We start from the raw sequence: 14,187 nt of genomic DNA, 5'->3' as shown, positions 1-14,187 counted from the left end.
CCCGGGCGTGTGCCCTGACCAAGAATCGAACTGGCGACCTCTTGGTTCCTGAGTCAACACTCAACCGCTGAGCCACACCCGCTGGGCCGAAGCGGTTTCTTTTTAAATAGGGGTTTGGGCTAGATGACAATAACTGATATCAGTTTGTGTATGCAACACAAATCCATTTTGACTCAGCTTGCCATTTAGAGCTTCATGGTCTCGGTCTGTGTCTCGGTTTCCTCATCTGTAAAATGGGGATAACATTAGTACCCGCCTGATGGGGTGGTTGTGAGGATTAACTGGGTTCACGCACATGAGGTACTCAGACCTGTGCCTGGTGCCGTATAGCCTCAGGCCATCAGCACCACCATCGTTGCCTCCTCCCGGCCTCCTCTCAACCTTAAAGAAAGGACTTCCTTTTCCCCTCTTACAGGTATTTAAGCATTTACTCCTCACCTGCTGACTAACTGCTGGAACCAGAGTCCACCTGCAGGCTTTTCAAATGCACATGTTCGTTCCACATGGACACGGAGACAATTGTTAGAGACTCATGTCACCTTTCTTCCTTAACTCCATGGGAGGAGGAGACTGGGCGCTAGGGCTCTGCTGGTCTCCTCAGTGCCAGGGCAGGGTTTTCCTGGGAGGCTTTCCTGGGAGGCTCAGCACCCAGGGGAACTGAGGAGATCACGTGTCAATGGCCTCTTCCTACAGAAGACTGCTCTATGCAGAGAGAAGGGGTTCCCTTCTCTGCGGCCTGGACAGAACCCCAGAGACCACCCCTCTTCCACGCTCCCCCCCTCACCTGGACACTCACTTTCCAGCTTATACTCACCACAACCTGCTTCCTTCCGAGCAAGAAATTACCAAAGTTGGGCAATTAAGTCATTAAAACTGTTGTCATAGTGGATTTTTACTGAACGAAAAAAAGCCATGTTTATGTCCCTGAGACATTTCTGAGAAGGCGTAGCTGTTCTTTTAAGAACATCACTTCTGCGCCAATGAAAAATGTAATCCAGCCTTAGTAATAAATTTTTAAAACACATACACACAAAACTTTTCAGCCTGCAAAACAATGTTCCCTAGGCCTTCCCACATGTCCCAGCATTTTAACAACGTCCCATCTGTTGATGTCAGTCTGCAGAAGCGAGCCTGGACTCGCCAGTTTCATTAAAACCCTTTCTGGCTAGTAACCTGATTGCTCCTAGGCTGGCCGGCTCATCCCGGGCCCCGGGCCTGTGGGCCTGTGCCAGTGTGCGTGGCTGTCAGAAATGGGAATGGTGAACCAGAAATCTGTTGAGCTGGTGCTTCCTAAGAGATGTTTCCTCTTGCTCTTGTTACTAATGGCTGAGGATGTCTGTGTTTGCACTAAAACTTCGTCCCCAGCCATCTGGGTGCCATCGATATGTCTCAGCTCAGTCTCGGGCCGGGTGACATCAGCGGTTTCCACGTCAGTCGATGACAGCGTCGTATGTGGAAACGTGTGATCGCAGTGCACAGGGAAGGAGCCAGGGTAGGGAAAGAGGCAGCTCTGTTTTCACGCCTAAATGTCTTCACCAATTTTCAGATACTGCTTTCAACTCGTTCCGTTTCATGCCAATTACGGTTCCATGTAAAATTGCGGTGTAAATGTTTCTGGCCGTCTGGGGAGAGGAAGCAATGGGTTTGCTGACACCTATGGCTCCATTTGGTGGGGGAGACTTTTCCTCAAAGGCCCTTAAAAATCTCCAGCTGATAGGAACTCTGTTTACTTTCCGAATGCAAGCAATGCACCATGGGAGTCTCATGTACTGGAACTCCGCGTGCGAGAGCAGCAACGGTATATATTTATCTGTTCAAAAGGTGCCCCGGGCCCCCAGGTCTTGTTAACACAGCTTGTCTAAATATAGCACCAGCAACAACAGTCGGAGGCAGCCCCGAAATAATTAAGAAAGAGCAAGAAACACCCCCCAACTTCAGGCTCCAGTGTGCTGCATCCAGCACAGGATTAGTAGGAGATGAATGTTCATCACCCATCCTAAGAGGTCATGATTTGATTAAGGAATTAGATCATTGCAGAGTCGTTTCGTTATAGGATAGACTACATCAGCACACAGAAAAACGGCTTGTGCGAAATTAGGAAAATGAGCCCGAGAGCAACCTGCTTTATTTACTTTCCCTTAGATCAAGAATGCTGCGGCCAATGTCCTCCGGGAAACGTGGCTCATCTATAAACACACGAAGCTGCTAAAGAAGATTGATCATGCCAAAGTCAGGAAGCACCAGAGGAAGTTCCTCCAGGCTATCCACCAGTGAGTATGCAGGGAAGCTGGGCCATCGGACGGGACGGCCAAATTAGGAGGGGTGCCCCCCCCCCCCAGCTCCGTCAGTCCCTCCTTGTACGCTCAGAGGATAGGAGAAATCCATTCTGTCCCACTCCGTGAGCCCTGGGGCGATCAAGGGGACCCAGGCCAGTCTGTTTATTCCTTTGGTGCACCTGCCACTGCCAGACATTGGGCAGGCTGCCATGGAAGGTGGAAATTAGAGTAAGAGGCTCTAAGGGTTCTCACAGTTCACACACACACACACACACACACACACACACACACACATTGCAACTCAAAGCAGAACAAATTGTGGTCAGTGCTTCCTATAAGAGACATGTGTTTTTATTTTTATTTTTTTTAAATATATTTTTATTGATATTTTACAGAGAGGAAGGGAGAGGGATAGAGAGCTAGAAACATCGATGAAAGAGAAACATCGATCAGCTGCCTCCTGCACACCCCCTACTGGGGATGTGCCCGCAACCAAGGCACATGCCCTTGACCGGAATCGAATCTGGGACCCCTGAGTCCGCAGGCCAACGCTCTATCCACTGAGCCAAACCGGTTTCGGCAAGAGGCATGTGTTTTTAAAGCATCGTGATAAAATAGAGGATGAAAACAGTTATTCTGACCTAGAAGCTCTGGGGAAACCCTGAAAGGCCAAGCGTAGGGCGTTCAAGGTGGAAGGCATAGCCTACACCAGGGGTGGGGAACGTCCGGCCCTCGGGCCGCATAAGGCCAGCGAAATCATTTGGTCTGGCCCTGCCAAGGCACGAGGGGTGAGTTGATGAAATGTTTAACCAAACAGAGCAAGCTAATTTTTAAGTGGATCATTTTGTATGGCCCAAGAACGATGTTCTAAATATCCAAATGGCCCTTGGCAGAAAAAAAACGGTTCTCCACCGCTGGGTAGACAAAGGCATAGATGCCAGAAAATGACCTGGGCGTAGTGAGAAGCCAACGTGACGAAAGGCAAGCATGCATGGAGACAAGAATCTGCTTTCTGGGGACCTGACAAGCCCTCGATTCTGGCCAGTTGTCACCCGTGTGCGAGGTTCCCGTGCTGGGTTCCAAAACCAGATGAGCTGATGGGGAAGGGGGACCTGCGTGTGGGGCTACACCTTCACGTGCACTTAAAGACCGCGGCCGTTCCACCTCTTTTCCGCAGACTGCGGAGCGTCAAGATGGAGCAGAGGAAGCTAAGCGACCAAGCCAACACCCTGGTGGACCTTTCGAAGGTGAGTGGCAAAACCTGACGCCGTCCTAAAGCGTCCTCAGACGCTGGCGTTTAGACTTCTCCGGCGCGGCCGCCATCCGCACTGCAGAGTGCAGGGCAAGGGAGGCAAAGGGCAGCGCCTCCCCCGGTGAGAAACAGTCCAGGTTCAAGCCCTTCACATCTGCAGTCTAGTCGCGCGTCTGGATGCCTTTTAAAACCTGGCATTTGTCTCTTAAGTTCCATCTCTCGGGTTTGTCTTGGCTTGGAATCAATTAGCCGACCTCTCCATCTCTGCAGCGCGTTGCTTTATCAGCTGTGCCCTGAGCGCTCCTAAGATGAGCTCGAGTTTGCACAGGGCCCAGCACACCGATGAGAACCGACGGGTGGTGATGGCCACGATGCTGCCGAGGTCCCCTGGGAAAATCCTTCCGGTGTGCTGGTATCTATCGTTGGGCAGGCCTGTTCTTGCATCCTTCAGTCCTTCTAGCCCAGCTTTGCTCGCCCCAAGTTGGGGGTGGGGTGCATTTCTTTACTTCTCAAGAGGCAAATAGCCTATGATGAATGTTAAGATGCTACAAACGAGATCCGCCCTTGAGAACCCCAGGGCTAGATGCGTTTCTGGCCCTGAACTGCTGTAAATTCTGTAAAGAAACTCGCTCCTCTTGCAAATCACTGGTGCGAATGAGTACAGGGCCACTGAACAGAGGGCCTCCCCACCTCCGTCCCCCCCCCTCACGCCCCCCCTCTCATTCCCCCCGCCCCCCCGCCCCTTGCAGGCCCTCTCACTGACTCCTGACAGAAATTATACATTAAGTGTACAGCCCAGGGCCAGACTAGCAGGATATTCCAGCAGATGTCAATTACCATAATGGCACATGTTCCCCGGGTAGGCAAGAGAAACTCCCTCCGGCAAATTAAACACCCTTGGAAAAGAGGGTGCAATCAGAGAAACGGCAGGCTGTCGCGCCACGTGCAGGCGCCTTGTTCAATGAAGGGATCCAGCCGGATCCCAAGCCCCAGGGGAGTGGGGGGCTCCGACCAGGGAATGCGTGGCTTGTGCAGGGAGAAGCCGCAGGCCTGTGTGCCTCTGGAGGGTGCAGAGGTGGTGTGCAGGGCTCCCGAGAGCCTGGAGGAGGGGGCATGTGGAGGGATGGAGGGCGCTCCCTGGGGCCTTGGGTGTGTCCCGTACCAGAACCCCACTAGGACTCGGTTTTCAAATGGAGGCATTTGTTATAAAGACGCAAGGAAGGCTCGTTCCAGGCACAACCTCAAGGCAGGCTCGTGGTCAGACTGGAGGAAGGAGCCAACTGGAGCCCGCCCCGGAAAGCCCTCCTGCCCTTTCTGCTCTCTCCTGTCCACGTGCCCGCTTCCGTTCTCTCTCTTTTTCTCGCCCGCCCCTCGCCCCTGACCGCTTTCTCTGCCCCCTGTCTCCCCAGCGGACCGTGGCCGGCCCCTGACCAGAGAGTCAGTCTTCCGGTTCTAGCCACAGGCAAAGGCAGTCGGCCGCCTGTGGATCTTCATGCTAAACTCTCCCGGAGATGAGACGGCTGGCTGGTTTGGGCCGTGTGTCCACCCTGGGACCAATCCACTGTGGCCAGGAAGAGGGTCTTGTAGGGCTTAACAGGGCATGGGGCCCACCCGGTGAGATGCAGGGATGGCCCAACATCAGGGCCCCAGGATATTTCTTCTAGAAGCAGCGATGCTTCCTGCCTCCCCTCTCACCTGGAAGGAGTTCTCCCGGGACCATCAGGCAAATGGGGCTTTCAAAGCCTGCTTTCCCTTAGCAGCCTCTTACAGAGGTGGGGCCAGCGCAGAACAGACGGGGTGAAGCAAGACCTCGGTGAATTGGAAAGAGGCTCCTGTGCATGGGGTGGGGAAGTAACCGTGAATAATCTGGAAGTTGAGTTACCTGGAAGGAAGGGGTGTGGAGGAGAGGGTCGAGGGGGACGGCTGCAGGGCAGGCGCCCTGTGGGACCTGGAGAGGAGAATCCAAGCTGTGTCTTTTCCCCGGGGGACTCCCCCCCCCCCCCCGCCCCAGGTCCTGGCAGCAGCTCAGCACGTTTCCCATTTGTCCACCCTCCGTGGCCTCCAGTCACCAGGCACTGCACAGGGGAGAGGACGGTGCTGTGTTCTCCCCCTTTCCTTTCTGTGCTTCTCCTCCCTCCCAGCTGCCCAGCGCCAGCCCTGCCCGGTGGTGCCCTCCAGCTGAGGAGCGCGTCCGGTGGCCGTGGTGTTGAATGCAGGGGAACAAAGCGACCGACTCTCCCAAGGTCAGGCAGTAGGCGCCGGGCAGCGCCGGGGCGGAGACCCAGGGCCGGACGCAGCCCAGCTCCTCGGGGGGCCCTGCGGTCACACGTGTCTGTGGTTTTGCACCTTCCGGGAAGGCGGGCACCTGAGGAGGTGCTTTGCCGCCCTCTCCTCCGAGGGCATCCAGGACAGGGTCCTGCTCACGAGGGCAGCCCTACCTTCCTCCCCCCCCCCCGCCCCCCATGGCTCCCTCTGGGCGCCAGTCGGTTCCTGTGGGCATGTCGCCGGCTGGGAAGGTGTTATGCTTTCAGTCTCCCTTTCCCCCATCTTCTCTCTGGTTTCTCATATTTGCCACCTTCCTCTCCTCCTTTTCTCTCTCTCTCACCTTATTTCCTCCTCCCTGGGCCCCTGAGGGCACCAGTGTTTCTGCGTCTTTCAGAGTAATTTGAAATTTCTGATGAAATAGGATCAGGGTGTCACTGGCTGATGACCAGGAGCCCCGAGAGCTGTGGTTCCTGGCGGGAGGGACACAGAGCGACCGGCAAGCTGGCCCTCGACCCTTGCCCCCTCAGGAGCACCTGGGAGTGTGGAGACACCCAGGAACCTTGCTCCCAAGTCTTGCACTGTCCGCTCCCCACCAGTGGCATCGCTCTCATCACCAGGGGCTAGCACCATATGAACTAAAAGGTTGGGTGTAATAACATGAGAACTCTCCATTTAAGAAAGAAGCGCTGCTTCTTTCCCCTTATACATATTCTCTAATATCTATAATAATAAAAGCGTAATATGACGAAGCTGGGGCTGCGAGGGAAGCCTGGGTTCCGGGTGCAAGAGGGAAGCCGGTGCCAGCAGCTCAGGGAAGGAAGGCCTACTCTTGCACGAATTTCGTGCATCGGGCCTCTAGTCTTTTTATAATGAACTAGAGGCCCAGTGCACGAAATTCATGCACAGATACGGTCCCTAGGCCTGGCCTGTGATCAGGGCCATCTTCCCCGGCTGCCAGCAGCCGGCCCCGCCCCCTGCCACCACCCACCCCCGGTTCCCCGTTCACCATCAGACGATCGGAGCCTGCCGGCCAGGGGGAAGAACCAAGAAGTCGGCCGTTCCCACCTGCTCTCCGGCCCCGCCCTCGCCGCAGGTCGCCCTCTGTGTGTGGGGGCAACTGGTGGGACAGGGGCCTTGGCCTGGCACCACCCACATCCCCCGCCACTCACCCCCAGTTCCCCATTCACCATTGGGCGATGGGAGCCTGCCGGCTGGGGAAAGAGACCAAGAGGGGGTCAGTGTGTCCCATAGTGACTGGTCGAGCGGTCATTCTGGCCGTTCCACCATTAGGGTCAATTTGCATGTTACCCTTTAATTATTTGGATATGCATTCCTTTTGTAATGGGGGGAGGGGAACCCAGCATTCCCCTCGAGTCTCCGTGTCTCCGGGAAAGGAAGCTGCCGCTGCCTTGGCCACGTCGGGCGTGGCCGGGGTGGAAGTTACTCCTGTTGGAATCTGGAGGAGTTCTCCACGTTTGCCACTGCAGATTGCTCTGTGATGACCTGTCGTCTCCTGTCTCTCGTCCCTCTGCCTCTCCCCCAGATGCAGAACGTCATGTATGACCTAATCACAGAGCTCAACGATCGGAGCGAGGACCTGGAGAAGCAGATCGGGAGCCTGGAGTCCAAGCTGGAGCACCTCGCCGCCAGCTTCAACTCCCTGCCTGTGCTCATCGCGGACACGCTGCGCCAGCAGCAGCAGCAGCTGCTCTCGGCCATCATGGAGGCCCGGGGCGTCAGCGTGGCCGTGGGCACCACCCACACCCCACTCTCCGACAGCCCGATCGGGGTCAGCTCCACCTCCTTCCCGACCCCGTACACGAGTTCAAGCAGTTGCTAAATAAACCTCCCCACTCCAGAAGCATTACCCATAGGTCTTAAGATGCAAATCAACTCTCTCCCGGTCCCTTGGCCGTCCAGGAGCACGGAGACCAGGGAATGTCAAGAAGAGAGTCCGAGCTACTTAACTAACTCATGCTCATTCGGCGTGCTTGGTTCGATATGCCTTGAAACCAGAAATCTAATCTCTGTTTAGGTGCCTCTACTTGGAAGCAGGAAGCTGAGATGACAGGAAGCGACACCTCTGGCAGGGCCCTTGCCGCAGAGCTGGTGGAGAACAGAAATCCACGCTCAATCTCAGGTGTTCACAGCGGGAGTGGGAGTCCCATGCGCTGCGACGGCCAACCGTGGACCGCCCAGAAGAGGGTCCCGCTGGGGGAGGGGGCGTGCGAGGCTTGGGGAGTGGGCTCCTCACCACTGGGGTCCTCGAGCACACCCCTCTCTTTTCCTTTTGTCTGAGGAAGCCGCTGGATGGCAAAAGGAAGAGAGAGCTGCCCACGACTTGCCAAAACAGTCATTCTTCCCGCCCATAGCTTATACAACCATAAAGCCCAATTGAGATGGAAAAAGAAAAAGAAAAAAAAAAAAAACACCCAGGAAAAGAAAAAGCCAGATTTTCCATCCAGTATCAATACCCATATAAACCTGTGTGTTTGCAAGAGCGTGCACACACACGCACACACACACACACACACACACACACACACACACACACACCATTCAACCCAGGTATTTTCTTGTTTGAACTTGACCCAAATGAAAAGGAGGCCTGGTACCTTCCCCTGCACACAGTAGGCACTCTCTACATGTGTGTGGAGTTGGTCTGGGTCCCAGTGTGGATGCATTCCGTTCAGGGAGCTTGCTGGCGTTGGCCACGTGCTGAGCTTCACAGAAGAGGCAGGTCCCTTCAGACACGACACAGGTTGCTTCATCCTGGAAGTGCACCAGGTTGCTGGGTTTGAGGTGATGCCAAGCTTTGCAGAGTTTCCTTCTTAGATGCAAATGAGTCCTGTTCCTATGGAGCACGTGACCAGGGGTGTGCATGTGGGGGCTGGGGGCTGGGGTCTACACAGGCACAGGCAGGTGCCACCCAGTGACACCTGAGTAAACAGACGTATTGTCTGGGGATTCGCTCAGTGAGGTTTATCCTGCAACGGTTCTCCAGGTCCAGATGTTAGAAGTACAGAGGGGTCCAGCGCCCCATGGGGTCCCTTCTACCTGACCCGAAATCACCTCCACATGAAATTATGAGAATAAAGGGAGCCCTTAGGGAACCTTGTGGGTCAGGTGGGATGACATGGATTTGTCAGGAGCCTGTTCCGGCTGTGCCATGTTAACCTTGGTGCAAAAACTAGTCTAATATCTCGCCAGCTCCAAGAGACTTCAGAAACATTACCATCCAGGGTAGGGACAGGCATTGTGAGGAGGGGGCCTGCGGGAAGCAAAGTCTTCCCAGTGCTCCGTGACCTAACCACACATCACATTTGTCATGTGGAAGCCGTCGTGTCACTCACCACGTTCTCATTCTGAGGTCTTTGACTTCTGCTTGTGGGGAGCTATGTGGTGCTGCATGGAGTATTTCATCTGTTTAGGGTAAAGCAAAAGGGTGTCCTGGAGTATGGTGGCCCTGCTGGCCTTCACTTTGTGCTGGCCTGGTCTCCTAAGGACAAGGGAACCAGTAAAAGGTAGATGACTCTAGAACTAAGGCCACTCTATGTTTTTTTTTTTAATCCTCACCTGAGGATATGTTTTTATTGATTTTTAGAGAGAACGGAAGTGAGAGAGAGAGAGAGAGAGAGAGAGAGAGAGAGAGAAGAACATCAATGTGAGAGAGAGGCATTGATCAATTGCCTCCCATATGAGCCCGGACCAGGGATTGAGCCCACAACCTTTTTGATGTACGGGATGACACTCCAATTCATTGAGCCACCCGGCCAGGGCAAACTAAGGCCACTCTTGCTAAACTTTTTTTTTTTTTTTACCTATTTTAATTGGTGTTGCTGTTCCTTTAATGGTCTCGTGTTTATTCTGGTAATCCATTTGAACATTTTCATTGGTTGTTTTGCACAGCACAGATGCCGCCCTTGCTGTTGGCTTTTTGTGTTTTAACTCTTGACTCTCTGAAAGATCTCTCTCCGTTTTTGTGTCCCAAGAATGGTGCTCCTGCCTTCAGTGATGGTTCTGCTGAACAGATAACCCAACGTGTAAACAGATGAAATGCCCATGCAGTCTCTCTAAAGCATCAGTTCCATTTCACGAAGTGAAGACCACTGACAGGTCAAGCTGAGGGTGCCAACTCTGATCATTGAACCTACAGCCCTCAACTCTTCACTCCTATTCGCCCTTTCCACTCTGCTCAATGCTGTGATGTGTGTGTGGGTGTGTGCGCACGCACGTGCACACAAATAGCAATTTATTCTTCATTTCAAATAAATGATGTGCAAGATTCCACTGCCATTCCCCCCGCCCAAAAGTATGCACAGACTATCATTGACCCATCCCAGTCTGTGGAAGAACCTTCTAGAATCCATCATGAATGTTGTACACTTAGTGAAGTGCTGAAGACCAAGCTAGCAACCCTAGTAAAGGGTGTGGTTGGAGTTATTTCCAGTAGCAGTAGCCACTGGCATTCTAGAAACACATGGGCATTTGGAGCATGCCTGGACCTATTGGTAGTGCAATCGCTATGTATGGATTTTATTGTTGGTAAAAGAATACTTAATATCCTCTCCCCCCCCCCAAAAAAAAAAAGTGATCAAATCTGCATGTTGATCCTGCAGTGGTAAACGGAAGGCTGCTTCCTTGCTATAATTCAGCTTTATGTGGGAAGTTACCCATTCTCCTGCAAGTACAATCAACCCTCGATGACTTAGGTGTGGATGACCCAGGGTAGGTTACCCAGGGGTTCCTCTTACAGCCAACCCTTTGACTGATCCCACTGTGCTTCAGCATCACCGTCAGAGGGGGGAAAGAGGGCAGGCGGACTCCCATGCCACGCCCTCTTGTTCCTTATTTTCAAGTTTGATGGTGGAGGAGGTTTAATATCTGCTTAAGAATTGGCTCTACGTAAAAACTGCATTCCGATAACCTCCAATGCTGGACTGGTTGAGTTCTGCCCACTCCCGGAAGGCTGACCCAGTGCAGAGTCCCTACGATAACCTTCGTAATAACTTAGTGGCAGGTCAAAGTACCCTAATGTTCCCTAAAATATCTAGACACTTGAAAACAAACAAACAAACACAGGGCCATCCCCCTCCCCATCGCTTAAGCCATATTATAGCCTCATGTACTGTAAAGTCAGGGATGTACTGTGATACTCTAAGACCACGAATCTCAGTGGAACTTCAGGATATAGCATCAGTTGGTAAATCATACCAGACGAGGGGCTCGCTCCTCCTTAGATTGAAGTCCAAATAAAAATCACCTTTGGCTCAGAGGCCACATGAATCATCATGAATAAATTGTCATAAGGTATCTATGAACTGCTCTTGCAATCCTCATAATATGTAACTTCATGAGTTCATACCTCCAGAAATGCTTAATATAATCCAAGTGAGCAAGAGGCGTACGGCCCTGAGTCACCACTCACTAGTGACCTCAGCAAGGACCAGTGGTGTCACAACTATCGCATAACTTAGGAGGTGGAGGAAATGTATGTGCAAGTAAATCCCAAAGTGCCAAGCAACTGCAAGCTATTGATTATTTAAGGATAAGAAGGAACCGCATGGAAAAATGAAGACTTTCATATATTTGAGGATCCCCCCTCCCCTTAGATTTCAGTCATTTCCTTGTAAATGAGTGATCCTGGAAAAGAAGAAAACTAGAGATTCCGAATCAGAATAAAATTCCAACACTGGATCCCCATCTTTGGCCAATTAATATAACCATATCATACCTCAGTTTATCTGTACTTAAAATGAAGATACTAGTTAATGTTATTAAGTACCAGGTATTCAATCGATTTTTTTTAAAAAATGGAATCACTATGGCCATCAACAGCAAGCCAGACCAAATCTCTCTGGTCCACACTTTGATGTTACATCTGAAGGCAACCAGTAGTTACCAAAAAGTAATTATTATCTATCCACGAGGCAGGGAGAAACAGAGTCCAGGGAGCACACAGCTCCAGGACCTCTCTGCTCTTCAGAGTGCACCCCGACAAGCAGGGCGCCCCAATTAAGAGTCAGTGTTGCACCACCATCACAGCACCACCACTGGGACACGATGAAAGCCTTGCACTACCAGTAGGTTACTACTCTTTGTAAGTTACTGCTTTTAAAATCCTAAACTACGTCCCCAGTTCCACCCAGTCTGTCTACTTCCCTGGAAGTTGCTGGGAAGCAGATGAAGGACCGTGAGTGGTCTCCGGGGCGTCCGGTTTCAGTACCTTAGACAGCTACCTGGTGGTCCCCTGGTAGGCACGACACAGCCCCTTCCCTCCCCCTGCAGTCAGACAGCTTGAGGACGCTCTGGACAGTCCCCCTTCCTTCTCTGCTGCCACCAAAGGAATCATGGGGACGCGGCTCTTGGTCCCCCTAAGAAAGGAGTATTCCAGGATAGCAATAGTCACTGTCGGCCTCTGGCATAGAACACAGGTGAGCGCTCTTCGTCCCGAAGGCTTGTGCCAGGTTGCGCGAGTAGAAATTAACACTCAACTCCTGTCAGACACGTAAGATGTAGATATTTACTGGCATAGACCGAAGCGTATTAAAAAGTATTCAGTGCGATGGTATATTCTCATAGAGACTAGGGGGAAATAACTGTGATCTTTCTTTTCTTACACCATTACTGGAAGCGCCCAAACACGAACTGGAGTTCCCTCTGAACAAAAACCATTGTCCAATCTTCAACGTATGACCTCCAATCTAGGTGCCACGTGCCCTGAGACACGGATGGACACACCTGAGACTCGCATTCTGGAAGCTGTCATCTCGGACCCGGCCCGTGTGTTGAAACAAACAAAAGAGACGTTTGGGACCAACCAAGCGGATGGAGGAAAAGCACAAAATTTAATATCAACCTGAAGTGAGGATCCCAAAGAGATGCTGGATTTATAGCCAAAAAAAAAAAAAATCAATGACAAATCAAATATGAATCTGATTGGAACAGCCCACATCCGGATTCACAGAAGGACAGGGAGTAAGTGACATTCTCTAACCGTGTCCCATTATTTCAGTGTTTGAATCTCAACCAAGACCGATATCGTCACCTTCATCGGACACCGCGTTTGACGGCACAGCAACTCCGTTTTGGTCCCAGACTCTCCTTCTGCACTGACCAGAAGAGAATGACAGGGTGTTCGGGGAGGAAACATTTTCATGGCAAACTCAGAAACTGAAGTGTTTATATTCAGAATCAGATGAGCTTCGATATGAATTTGCATCTTGCCTCTCTGTACTGCTTGCTATTTTTTAATGATAGGAGAAAGCATATCCGTTTATTTTAAATATGAAATATATTGCTATATTACAAAATATATTGTAACTTTCCATTAACCTTTTGTATCAACCTAGTCTTTGGCAGGCCCAGTGTCAGCCTGCGCTCCCCATGACTGTTTCTGAGTACACATCACTGCGCGTGACGGCCCGAACCCCAGAGCAAGGCCCTCCGCCTACAGAGCTGCCATAGTGTAATTCTCCGAGACCTGACTGTTAGAAACCAGAGAACATTATTGCAGGCTTAGACAGAATAATCCTACCCGAAATTCTACCAAGCCATTCCAGAAGAGATTTTTTAAAAGCCATTACTCCTTTCGTAGCTGTGCAAAGCCGGTTTCATACGAGGGCAGGCTCTTTCTCTGTCAATGCAAAGGCCCCATGACGTGGAGGCTATGCCTCACACTCAGTGTTTGCTTTGGCTGTGTCAGAATCGGGCATCGGGAAGAGTCGTGTTCTCCTGTGACACAAGAGACTCACAATCCTAGGCACTATGGGTTTCTCTATGTCCGAGTGAAAGCTGGATGGGAGTCCCGCCTCCATGGGGCTCCCTCGGAGCCCAATGTGCTGATGTGCTTTCCTGACTTGGGGGCACCTTTGGAGGGAGCGAGGTCCCCACTGTTTATCCACAATGTGGAGCGCAGCTCCTCGGGGAACGAGGGAGGGGGTAGGACCTGCTCAGCAAGATCAGCCAGGAGCCAGGCTTCCTTTCTGAGACTCACGGGACTCCAGCTGGGAGGAAAGAGTTCCATCCAGACGTTTTCCTTTATGGGAAAAACTGGGGGGAAGTCTCGACTTCAGCAACTACGAAGTCCATTGCCCTCCTCCTCTGACAGGGCAGTTGAGACTCACAGAGAATTTCTCACGTCCCTCCTTTGAATGACGGGGGGACTCGGTGGAAATACGGCGTGTGGGCGACAGAACGAAGGTTTCCCGAAGCCATGGGCCTCCCCCCACGGAGGACCCCTACTTGTTAGCACCCCTTTGGGATAACCTTGCAAACCAAGTAGCGCCAGGGCAGACTTACCTGGGGGTGCTTATCTCTTCCTTCCCCAAGTTCCGCAAACCCACACGGATATACGGATAGTGCCAGGCAGCAGGCTTTCTCCTGGGGTCCTCT

At 52.1% G+C, this 14,187-nt stretch overlaps 1 protein-coding gene across 3 annotated transcripts in view; it reads left to right on the top strand.

The window, feature by feature from the left end:
• KCNN3 (potassium calcium-activated channel subfamily N member 3) overlaps window positions 1–13,652 on the top strand; it is a 142,277-nt gene extending 128,625 nt beyond the window's left edge. For all 3 annotated transcript variants that reach the window (XM_079761597.1, XM_079761599.1, XM_079761598.1), the window contains exons 6-8: window positions 2,143–2,270; window positions 3,454–3,523; window positions 7,337–13,652. In XM_079761597.1, the coding sequence (XP_079617723.1) occupies window positions 2,143–2,270; window positions 3,454–3,523; window positions 7,337–7,633 (495 nt within the window). In that variant the 3' untranslated portion in view covers window positions 7,634–13,652. The remainder of the gene's footprint in view (window positions 1–2,142; window positions 2,271–3,453; window positions 3,524–7,336) is intronic.
• The last annotated feature ends 535 nt before the right edge of the window (window positions 13,653–14,187 follow it).

This window comes from Cnephaeus nilssonii (genome assembly GCF_951640355.1).
Source record: "Cnephaeus nilssonii genome assembly, chromosome: 21".
Classification (NCBI taxonomy): Eukaryota; Metazoa; Chordata; class Mammalia; order Chiroptera; family Vespertilionidae; genus Cnephaeus; species Cnephaeus nilssonii.
This window is presented reverse-complemented; position numbering and strand designations above follow the sequence as displayed.